The sequence below is a fragment of the Neolamprologus multifasciatus genome, chromosome 20 (genome assembly GCF_963576455.1).
Source record: "Neolamprologus multifasciatus chromosome 20, fNeoMul1.2, whole genome shotgun sequence".
In the NCBI taxonomy this organism is placed as follows: Eukaryota; Metazoa; Chordata; class Actinopteri; order Cichliformes; family Cichlidae; genus Neolamprologus; species Neolamprologus multifasciatus.
This window is the reverse complement of record NC_140458.1, coordinates 30456856-30469324: the sequence shown is the minus strand read 5'-3', so window position 1 is coordinate 30469324 and position 12469 is coordinate 30456856. Positions and strand designations below refer to the sequence as shown.

General features: G+C 39.6%; 1 protein-coding gene across 1 annotated transcript in view; it reads right to left on the bottom strand.

Moving 5' to 3' along the window:
- LOC146495244 (uncharacterized) overlaps positions 1–12469 on the bottom strand; it is a 32644-nt gene that overhangs the window by 4218 nt on the left and 15957 nt on the right. Inside the window, exon 5 of the mRNA XM_085145727.1 lies at positions 10678–10815. Coding sequence (XP_085001853.1) covers positions 10678–10815 — 138 coding nt within the window. The remainder of the gene's footprint in view (positions 1–10677; positions 10816–12469) is intronic.

The window sequence follows — 12469 nt, the reverse complement described above, 5'->3', positions numbered from 1 at the left end:
AACACATTTAAGGAAAATACTAATAAAATAAAATAAAATAAATGTTTATTAAGCAATTTTGATAGGAAATTGCTTAATTTTAGAAATGTTTTTGCTCGTTTTTGCTCTATAAAATAGTTGTTTTCTTTTAGAATCATTCATCTTAGCAGTAGGATTTACATGAAAAGAGAAACAAATTAAGTTTGAGTGAAAATGTACATTTTTTGCACTCTCTGGTCAACTGACTCAGTGAATCAAATGATTCAAAAAAGCCGAGTCACTTTGGTGAGTGACTCATTAAAACTCGATTCAGTAAAAAGAATCAAATTTACCATCACTAATGACGACAGTTGGTCCAGTGATGGGTTAAAAACAGATGAGGCGTTCAGGTAGTGCTTGGAAATTTGAGCATTGAACATGTCTGTGTGTTGGTCTCTGTGTGTGAGAGACATATGTCGTGTCCAAATTCATGGGCTGCATCCTCCTGAGGACCCGGCCTTCGCGGTCTACGTGGGCCGGGTCCTCAGAAGGTCGGGTAGGCCGGAAGTAAACGGCTGGGGAAATTGGACGGTCTAGCCTTCTGATTAGCGTCACCGCTGTCTCGGGGGAGTTTAGTAAACTCGGCCGTCTGCTCCTTGCTATCTAAAATATAACAGGACACTGGCGTAAATTCTCGACCGTCTCACACTTCTGTTTAATCAGTTTTCTGTTTGACGTTTATTCAGCTGTGTGAAAATCCCAGAGGAACCCACCCGGGGGATTAATAAAGTTTTATTTTATCTAATCTAATAACTTTAATCTCGGCCAAACCGATTTACTCACGAACAAATAAAACACTGAAAAAAGCCCAACAATATCATTTTTACGTTGTCTAAGTGACTTATATATTACGTTTAACCTGAGTAGCGAAACTCCGCGGTGATCTGAAAATGATGTGCCGGGAGTTGTGCCGTTCTCGGCAGCTTCAGTGACCCTCGAGCTCCCGGCTTGTTATCGAGCTGGTGGGTAGCAGATGCTCCGAAAACGTCGAAGCACTTTTGCAAATATGCGATATCTTGATAAACCGAGCAGATATTTGATGTTTGCACAGCTACTTTCTCACCTGAAAATATGTTAAAAGTTTATTTTGTGACCCAGAAAGATTAGTAAGAGTAATTTTAAAACTTAGTAGCGGCCGCCATTATTGGAAACTGGAGTTTGGCTGGGCCGCGCTATGAATTCTGCGATATGGTAGGCCACGAAGGACACACCCGACCCATCCTTCAAATTTGGGGAAAAGGGGGACGCATTTGTCGGCTGCATTCGGAGGAGTCTACGAATTTGGACAGCCTTCGGCGCGTCGCTGTGATGTAATCGGTCTACAAATGCGGCCTCAGGAGGATGCAGCCCATGAATTTGGACACGACCATAGAGAGATAGAGGGAAAAAATACACTAGACTAGTGTACAAATTGGTACTTTTTGCCCGAGTATAAGCGAATGAGTGACATACAGAAAAACACGGCAACTGGCATTACATGAGCAAATAAAAAGTATTTCATCTTGAACTGTTTTGTGGGTTTCATTTTAAGACTACTTTAAGTGTGTTAGTGGGGAGATAAACTATACAGACTATAAACAGAGACATTAAATGAGATTAGATTAGTTAAACGTTAATCAAAATGTGGGAAAATCAACTACAGACAGGTAGATGCTGTGAGCTTTAATTATCCAGTCAGAAAGGATGATTTTAAAGTCATCAACTGACTCCAACTGCCCAGATCTGAAAAACCTGTGTGCCAATCACAATGCTCTACTTAGTTGGCATATACTAACTACTGACAAACTATTAATCTGTGGCAAAACCCTGTCAAACCCTTGACCTAACTGCTGCCTTTGACACCGTAGACCACAATATTCTAATTTCTCGATTACATGATGTAGTGGGTATTGGTGGAACTGCACTTAATTGGTTTAGGTCTTATTTGTCAGATAGAACTTTCTCTGTCAGCCTTCTCGGTTACGAATCGTCTTCTGCTCCTCTGTCATGCGGCGTCCCACAGGGCTCAATTTTAGGGCCACTGCTCTTTTCACTGTATCTATTGCCTCTGGGTTCTATCCTTAGAAGGCATGGGATCTCATTTCATTGTTATGCCGATGACTGCCAAATTTATTTGCCACTAAAACACAAGGATGGCATCTCCATAAAACCTCTCTTGACATGTCTAGATGAAATTAAAGCTTGGTTGGCTCTAAACTTTTTAAATTCTAATGAAAAGAAAACAGAAGTGTTGGTGTTTGGACCCAGTGGTCCCTGTGAGTCCTCCTCTGTTGTTTTAGGATCCCTGGAAGTCTATTTTAAACCTGTTGTTACTGACCTTGGTTTTAAGTTGGACAGTGATTTTAAATTGGACAACCAAATCAGAGCAGTGGTGAAGTCCAGTTTTTATCATTTAAGGCGACTGGCAAGAGTAAAATCTTTTCTTTCGAGGCAGCATCTTGAAACAGTGATCCATGCTTTTATTTCTTCCCGCCTGGACTACTGTAACTCACTTTATGTGGGGGTCAGTCAGTCATTGCTTTCACGTCTGCAGCTGGTTCAAAATGCGGCTGCACGACTCCTAACAGGAACTCGAAAAAGAGAGCATATAACCCCCGTGCTCGCCTCTCTGCACTGGCTGCCTGTGTCTTTTAGAGTTAATTTTAAACTTCTTATGTTTGTTTTTAAATGCCTTCATAGTCTTGCCCCGCCTTACCTCTCTGAGCTTCTTCATCCCCACATACCCTGTCGGTCTCTCAGGTCAGCTGACCAGCTGCTCCTGGAGGTACCGAGATCCAGGAGGAAGCTCAGAGGGGACAGGGCCTTCTCTATTGTGGCTCCAAAATTATGGAATAATTTGCCCATGCACGTTAGAGAGGCCCCTTCACTGTCCACTTTTAAATCACGTCTTAAAACCCACTTTTATTCCTTGGCTTTTAACCTCAGCGAGACTTAGTTTCTCTTTTAATTGAAGTAGTTATTTAATGATTTCACTCTTATTTTATTTGGTTTTTACTTATATCTTATGTAATTTTATTTTACAGTTCAAATGTACAGCACTTTGTGTCAGCTGTGGTTGTTTTTAAAGTGCTTTATAAATAAAGTTGATGATGATGATGATGATGATCACTTCTGCTGCTTAAAATGAACAGAAAAGTCAGCCCAAAACAAATCGTTCCCAAATGAAAAGTACAAGTCGTATTGACAAAATTCTTTCACCGTGAGCACCAGCAATGTCTAGTCTACTGATTTCTCAGTTTTCATGCCTGTGGAGTTTATTATATAGACATGGTGACAGTGTAAAGACAGCCTGTACCTCTGATTTTCAAACAAACTTTCTGAGCCATTTTAACATTGGAGTCTATGGAAGAGTTGGAGGGAGGAGGCTGTGCATTGGTGACATTTATGAAAGAACCATAACACCTATTACAATAATACACACATTGGATGAAAGAAGACAGCGATGGCTACGTTTTGAGAGTAAAATGATGGCTGTAGAGCGAACATTGTGGACACAGCAGCAGTTTTAAGAAAAGATTTTAAGATTAATTCCCCCCCTCCTCTCACTCTGGCAGTTGAGCTGTCTCACTCTAGCGCCAACATTCCGTCCCATACACACCCATTATAAACTATAAAAAAAAGGATGACATTTAAACTGGAACTGAAGAAAAAGTATAATAGATATTGAAAACATAAATGCAAGTTGAATAGTTGAATGTTTTGGCTTCGTTTTAAAGTTTGAATGGTGGCTCTATGTCAATGTATGTGGAAGTGGTAAGAGTTTAAAGAGGAGTAAGTTGAATGAGAATTTGAAGGGTCTTTCCACTGAAATACATGGGAAATTTTTGTTGAATAAAGTTGAACAATTTTAAAAATATAAATGTTAAAAATGAGAAAAATAGAAGCTAAAAGCTAAAAATAACAGAATAAAACTTGACTCACCTAAAAAAAAAGAATCCTCATTCAATTATGTCATGTGACAGCCTAATTCCTATGACATCATACTACGATCAAAGTATGATGTCATCAAAGTATCAATATGCCTTTGATCTGAAAGCCTTAAATAGGGGTGCGAATCCTAAACATTTAGTCAGTTTATTCGCAGCACTCGTGTTCGCAGCATTCAAACGTACGCCTTAGAAACATTTTGAAACAGTCATTTTATCAAGACTACAACATGTCTGAAAGAAAACACAGCAAAAAACAACAAGCTTACGCTGGCTGTCCTCTCGAGGGTGCACAGCCAAATTCCCCATCAGCTGAAAGTAGGCAGGTAAACCAAAATTTGGAGGACAGGATTAAACAAATCCAAGTAGAGAAGATTCAACTTGAAGAGCAGTGCAGACAAATGGAGACCCATAATAAACAGCTGGAAGAAAGGCACAATGGGTTTGTCAAGAACCAACAAGTCTTGCAAGTAAAGCTTAATGAAGCACTGCACAGAAATGCAGAAATGGTTCATGAGAATAAACAATTGGACACTAAATACAGAGAACTGGAGGCCCGAAATAAAGACTTGGAAGAAAGGCACAAGGAAAGTCTCATGAACCAACAGAAGCAGCCCAACGTGGATAACATAAATGAGGGCTGGGGAATAATGTTTAATCAAGCAAAGCAGCGCATTGCAAGCCTGATGACAGAAAAGAAGCAGAACAGGCATGAGTTAAGAACAATGTCCTGCCAGCTTCAACAAGCGCAAGCTGTTAATCTGGAGATCTATGCGAAACTCCAAGACGCTGTCAACTTGAAACAGCAGCTGCAAGTACAGCTTGATGAAGCCCTGGAGGAAAACCAAGAGCTTCTTCAAGAGAAGAAACAGCAGGACATAAAGGAGAAAGAGATGGAATGCAAACTTCACAACATGAAGAAACAAAATGATGTCTTGCAAGTAAAGATTAATGAAGCACTGCACAGAAATGCACAAGTGCTTCATGAGAAGAAACAACTGGACACTAAATACAGAGAAGTGGAAGGCCGAAATAAAGACTTGGAAGAAAGACACAAGGAAATGCTGGTGAACCAACAGAAGCAGCCCAATGTGGATAACATAAATGAGGGCTGGGGAATAATGTTTAATCAAGCAAAGCAGCGCATTGCAAGTCTGATGACAGAAAAGAAGCAGAACAGGCATGAGTTAAGAACAATGTCCTGCCAGCTTCAACAAGCACAAGCTGTTAATCGGGAGATCTATGCGAAACTCCATGACGCTGTCAACTTGAAACAGCAGCTGCAAGTACAGCTTGATGAAGCCCTGGAGGAAAACCAAGAGCTTCTTCAAGAGAAGAAACAGCAGGACATAAAGGAGAAAGAGATGGAATGCAAACTTCACAACATGAAGAAACAAAATGATGTCTTGCAAGTAAAGATTAATGAAGCACTGCACAGAAATGCACAAGTGCTTCATGAGAAGAAACAACTGGACACTGAATACAGAGAACTGGAAGGCCGAAATAAAGACTTGGAAGAAAGACACAAGGAAATGCTGGTGAACCAACAGAAGCAGCCCAACGTGGATAACATAAATGAGGGCTGGGGAATAATGTTTAATCAAGCAAAGCAGCGCATTGCAAGTCTGATGACAGAAAAGAAGCAGAACAGGCATGAGTTAAGAACAATGTCCTGCCAGCTTCAACAAGCGCAAGCTGTTAATCTGGAGATCTATGCGAAACTCCAAGACGCTGTCAACTTGAAACAGCAGCTGCAAGTACAGCTTGATGAAGCCCTGGAGAAAAACCAAGAGCTTCTTCAAGAGAAGAAACAGCAGGACATAAAGGAGAAAGAGATGGAATGCAAACTTCACAACATGAAGAAACAAAATGATGTCTTGCAAGTAAAGATTAATGAAGCACTGCACAGAAATGCACAAGTGCTTCATGAGAAGAAACAACTGGACACTAAATACAGAGAACTGGAAGGCCGAAATAAAGACTTGGAAGAAAGGCACAAGGAAATGCTGGTGAACCAACAGAAGCAGCCCAACGTGGATAACATAAATGAGGGCTGGGGAATTATGTTTAATCAAGCAAAGCAGCGCATTGCAAGTCTGATGACAGAAAAGAAGCAGAACAGGCATGAGTTAAGAACAATGTCCTGCCAGCTTCAACAAGCACAAGCTGTTAATCGGGAGATCTATGGGAAACTCCAAGACGCTGTCAACTTGAAACAGCAGCTGCAAGTACAGCTTGATGAAGCCCTGGAGGAAAACCAAGAGTTTCTTCAAGAGAAGAAACAGCAGGACATAAAGGAGAAAGAGATGGAATGCAAACTTCTCAACATGAAGAAACAAAATGATGTCTTGCAAGTAAAGATTAATGAAGCACTGCACAGAAATGCACAAGTGCTTCATGAGAAGAAACAACTGGACACTGAATACAGAGAACTGGAAGGCCGAAATAAAGACTTGGAAGAAAGACACAAGGAACTGCTGGTGAACCAACAGAAGCAGCCCAACGTGGATAACATAAATGAGGGCTGGGGAATAATGTTTAATCAAGCAAAGCAGCGCATTGCAAGTCTGATGACAGAAAAGAAGCAGAACAGGCATGAGTTAAGAACAATGTCCTGCCAGCTTCAACAAGCGCAAGCTGTTAGTCTGGAGATCTATGCGAAACTCCAAGACGCTGTCAACCTGAAACAGCAGCTGCAAGTACAGCTTGATGAAGCCCTGGAGAAAAACCAAGAGCTTCTTCAGGAAAAAGAGCAACTGGAAAAAAGACAGGAGAAGAAAAACAAGCACAATTAGAAGAACTGGAGAAAAAATGCAAGAAACTTGAGGAGGAAATTACAGTAACAACCGAAGAACTGAAAACCCTCATCCTACAGAAAAAAAGAGCTCCAGGAACAGTGCCTGAAAAAGAAGAAGGAACGCTTCTGGTTTTTCAGGAGGAGGGACCCTCCTGCTTCCTCACTGATCATGAGGTGGCATAGCCTGGTCTTCCTCCACCGCTTTTCTCATCTCCTCACCCCTATACCTCCCCTCTTCTCCCTTTCTCTCCTTCCACCTCTCCATCATTCTCCATTTTTTCTTTCTCCCCTCCCTTCTTCATCCTTTTTTCTTTTTTCCCCCTCACCCCCCCAACTAGTCAAGGCAGATGACCCTTCCTGAGCCTGGTTCTGCAATAGGTTTCTTCCTTTAAAGGGAGTTGTTCCTATCCACCGTCGCCGAGTGGATTTACCCCCCCCCCACACACACACACACACTACAATGCTTCTTTAAAGATCTTGAAGCATTTAATAATTTATTCAAAAACAATGTAATTGGCCAACAGAAGTATATTTCATCTTGTCTCCCTATATTGTCTCTCCATCACCCCCAACCGGTCGCAGCAGATGGCCGCCCCTTCTTGAGCCTGGTTCTGCTGGAGGTTTCTCCTTATAAAAGGAGTTTTTCCTCCCCACTGTCGCCTAGTGCTTGCTCAAAGGGGATCTTTTGATTGTTGGGTATTTTCCTGCTAATACTGTAGGGTTTTCACCTTACATTATAAAGCACCTTGAGGAGACTCTTGTTTTGCTGCGATGCTATATAATCTTAGATTTAACTGAATTTTAAAATCATCTATTATAGCATCAAAGTAAAACAAAATGAAATGTAAAAAAAACCTGACATAAAAAATTAGATTTACCATCAAATAAAAATCCTAATCTCAAACATATTCTGATTTTTCTTGTGTTTTATTGTGTTTTCAAGTATGAAAAAACAATGTTGCATTTGTGCACTCTGGTCATGAGTACTGGTATTGTATTAGAGCAGAATTTAGAGTAGAATTTGATAAAGGTGGTTTGGGTATGAGATGAACACAATTCATGAAACTATTAAATGTTGTTATTATAGACACTAAGTGAATATCTGTGGTAAGTTTAACAGTTTTCAGGGTTTTAGGCACATTTCTGCACATAGATTGGTCCAGAATGGAAAGTCTAAAGCAAAAAGCCTGAGTGAGGTGGACATTCTCATCATGGTCTCCAAGGCCTCCTTTGTGACTTGCCATTTTCTGTCCCTCTCCTCCTTGTTGCGGTTTCCTGGGTCCTCACCCTCCAAACTCCATGGACCTTTCAATTAATCTTTAGGAAATGAAAAATAATAGTAATTTAAAAAAAACACTTGGGAGGTTTAATTTGTTTATTTTAATTTGTTTTTCACCTGTTGTACTTGTAGTGGAAAATGATTCTTTGCACAAACTGACAATGCTGAAAAAGCCAGGAGGTTGTGTTCTTTTGCAATAAAAAATGAATGCTTTCTGAATTAGGGTCATGATCAAATTGTAATGCTTTTTAAATCTTGCTTGAGACAATACCTACTAGACTGCAGTACTCTAAACCTTCATTTGTGTAATTTAAAGTACCACATGGGTTGACACACTGAATCAAAACATTGATTTGAGGAGAAATGTACAGCTTTCACACAAATTAACCGATCCGCTGTACAAAAACCACTAAAAGATCCCGCCACATATAATTTTGGGGTGCAATAAGACACCACATGCACGTCTTTGTACCAGATCTCTTGATTCTACAAATGCTATGTGATCTGCTCTGTGACCTTTGAGAGTGACATCATAATGAAATGGCTACAACCCTGCTTCTTAAACAAACTGACATAATGTGCTTTAAGTGACGCAAATTCTAGAAAAGTTCATGTGGAATGCTTAAAATCACTTTGTTTCAAGCCTGTTTTAAAACAGCATTTTTAAAGCTAATACTCCAATACAATAGTAATACTGGGAAAATGTCGGTAGCTGTAAACATATGCTTGTCCATACCTGTTGTGAAAACATCCATTCTACACTCATCATAATGTAAGTAAGCAGGGGGCTTCTTTCGTTCTAAATTGTTTAGTTAGTAGGGAAGTTACGTCTGTGTCGAGGCCTTTGTCGTTCTTCAGAATGTCATTTAACCAAATACAGCCGAAGCCCCCTTTCTCTTAAACAATGTTACTCCCTCGTTATGTGATTCAAGCTTTTGAAAACACCAGTAGGCAAACATGGTGGTGCCTTGTTTATCATTTCATAAAATGAAATGATAAACAAAGTAAAGAATAAATAAATAAAGATTTGGCTTGATAAAAACAAATCATTACATTTGATTAAAACTGAAATATTTTTTATTTGGAAATAGGACTGAAAGATGTCAATGATTGATTTTAACTGGTTGTTTCAACAGAGCTTTCCAAATTGGGTGTGTGAAATCCTACATATGGCCACTCTGACAAACTCATTTTTCTGCAGTTTTTGTGTGCTCACAAACTGTGAAATGTTCGTGCTATTTAATTCTGATTTTCCGCTTTTAGCACTTAAATTCCTCCCCTGCACAGAACGGGGAGCAACAATGGAAACAGCCGTGTGTTTTGCTTTAGCAGCAGGTATCATTTATACAAATCTATGACAGTGTTAAACATCCTCAGCACAAAATTACCCTTAATAATGTTGGATGCTGTTAACTGCTGCCAATTACAGAAGAAAAAATGTTACATTTGCTTTGAATGTGTTAATAATGTATTTTATCTGTGGTGTAAAGGTGCACCATAGTCAGTCTCCCACTTAAGCTTTCATTTTTGTTGCCTTCTATTAATTAGCTTGTTAGCTTGAGTTTTCTGTAAGAAAGGCGGTTGTCAGATACATATTTTCGTGTTCCTATCTTGACTTGTTTCTTAGCTTATGCTCAAACGTTATATGCGACTATAAATGGAATATCGTCATATTATATCTGTTTATGTAAACCAATGGGCAGTGTCTAAACCAGGCATGCACTGACTATAAAAACTCGATAGCTGTGCTTAAAATACCATTTTTGTTGATAGCAGTGTTGGTGTTTTTATTTTATTTTTATTTTTTGCAGCTCTAGTTTGAACATTGATTTGTTTTCTGGAAGTTTGAAACTGTAACTCCATTAAATCATAGTGCATGATGTTACTGTGAGGAAACTGTAATAAAATACAAATCAGGTTATTCTGATTTGATATCTCACTGCCCTCTGAAGCCTCTGAGCTCACATGGACAGATTATTGCTTCTTTTCAATCTCCCTACTAGGAACAATCCGATACAGAGATACATTATGTCAGAGTGAATTCAACATGCTTTCTTTTTTGTTTTTAAATGCAAACTTTGTCCAAAACACGATATCCAAATACTCTCACAAACAAACAAATACAAAGAAAGATACCTAAAAGTAATGGATATTATCTTTAATGGGACAGGAAATCACTTGTTTTGAAGTAGATTTAAGTAAAAGCAGCAGGTCTGGAGCCACACTTCCTGTTCTCTGACTTGAGGTGTTTTTTTCAGTCCCGTTGTCACAGACGTATATAATCAAGTGCCTAGCCACGCAGTCTGCCTTTACAAAAACATTTGTCATCATCAGAAAAAGAAAGTCTTAATAATATTACAGAAAGAAAAAAAGTATTGCATTAAAGAGAAGGCCACAGTAAATGTGTAAAGATGTTTAATGTAGATTGACTTGGTACTTTCTAATCAGCGGGGCTCATTGCACGCATGACCGCAGGATGTCCTGCAGCACTTCTGCTCTCCTGGACACTGACCAGCACACATGGAGGTGGTTTCAGGCAGAGGGCAGCAGCCAGCCTTCACAGACATGCCAAAGACAAAAATATGATTAGTTACAAAATACCGTTAACCACTTGGTGAATTATTTAAAGAGTCTTGGCTGCTTTGTGCATCTATCACCTTTGTAGGGAGCCATGCACTCATGTCCGCATCCATTGAAGCAACACTTCTCAAAAAAGGGACAATCTCTGTCATTAGAGCAAGATTCAAGGCAACGTCCGTGGCCCAAGTGTCTGTGAGGACACACTCCTGGCTTTACTGAAATGAAAGAGAAATGAGTATAGACCAAGAACTCCAGAGAGTGTGGTGGGTTGTCCCTCTGAAAGATCTCCTTTGACCTTATTGAACCCTGAATTGCAGTAAATTAATAAAAATCTCTTCTACGAGTTTCTGGAAATTGTGAAACATTTGATTGTGTTTTAGGCTGTGGCCACCCTGTTTCTCTGAAGGATGCTTACTGCACTTCCTTCTTCTCGACTAAGGTATGAGTTTCATGGAGATCCAGTTGATTAATCTCTCATTTCAAGTTAGATTCCTCCCAACGTGTACACTCCAGTTCCCAAATATCAGGCAAAACTTATACAGTCTCATACAAAATTACAGCAGTAAGTCCCTGGTCTGCAGTACACAAAGAAACACATGGTTATAAAGAAGTTCTCTTTCATGTTTCATACAATCTCAAGTAAATATGTACGAAATTAAACCTTTTTTCTTTTTTTTGCACAATTGTTAGAGACAGCCTTTTCTGACTTCTACCGATTGTAGATGACATGATAACAGATAACCTGTAGATCAGCGGTCCCCAACCCCTGGGCCACAGACTGGTACAGGTCCGTGAGTCGTTTGGTTCTGGGCTGCGAGAGTTGAGGCTCGGTTGTGAAATTTATAGTTTTTAAGGGTTTCGTTATTTTTTATCGTTTTTATCATTAACTCGGTTTCCCTGGCTCTTTTCCCGTGTGTTATGAATAAATTTTCTTTTTTGGGTACCGGTACTGGTTTTATTTTGTTGTATTTATCCACGACACCTTAAAGGCTGGTCCGTGAAAATACTGTCAGACATAAACCGGTCCGTGGGGCAAAAAAGGTTGGGGGCCGCTGCTTTAGATAACTGTCACTTTGTTCGTATCTCACCTATGGCTGGTACCATGCACTCATGTCCACATCCGTTGTAGCAACACTTCAGAATAAAGGGACAGTCTCTTTCATCAGAGCAAGATTTAGCACAATTGTTATGTGCAAAGTGCCTGCAAGGACACACTCCAGGCTTTCCTGAAAGGAAGGAGAGATTAGTGCAGACAAATAACCAGAAAGTTTCAAGTTTCAAGTTTTATTTGTCATATGCAAGGTAGCACAGGGTCAACATTGCAATGAAATGTGTTTGACGAGCAGCAGTCACTCAGCAGCATGATACAGTACAGAAAATATAGTAAAATATAATAAAATAAAATATAAAAATATAAAAATAGTAAGGAGCTAAATATTAGAGAGACATGGTAAAAGAGAAAAGATGACTAAATATATATGTATCTATAAATATAAATATATGTACACTAGTGATTAAATAAGAAAATCTTGAATAGAAATATGACAGGAGGGCAGATGGGATATTGCACAGGAATGAGCAGCAGAAAATTACAGTATTGCACTTTAAATATAAATATCAATGACAATAAAGTGAAATGACCAGTGCAGATTAAACAGAGTACTTGTGAAGCTGCAGGGTAGCTTCTGAGTGCTGTGTTGTGTGTGTTTAAGTGTTGTGGTTGAGGTGTCGTACGGCTTGGTGGTAAAAACTGTTTTTAAGTCTTGTAGTCCGAGCAGACAGACTCCTGTAACGTCTGCCAGATGGTAACAAGGAGAACAGCTGATGTGCTGGGTGGCTGTGGTCCTTGATGATGCTGTGTGCTTTACG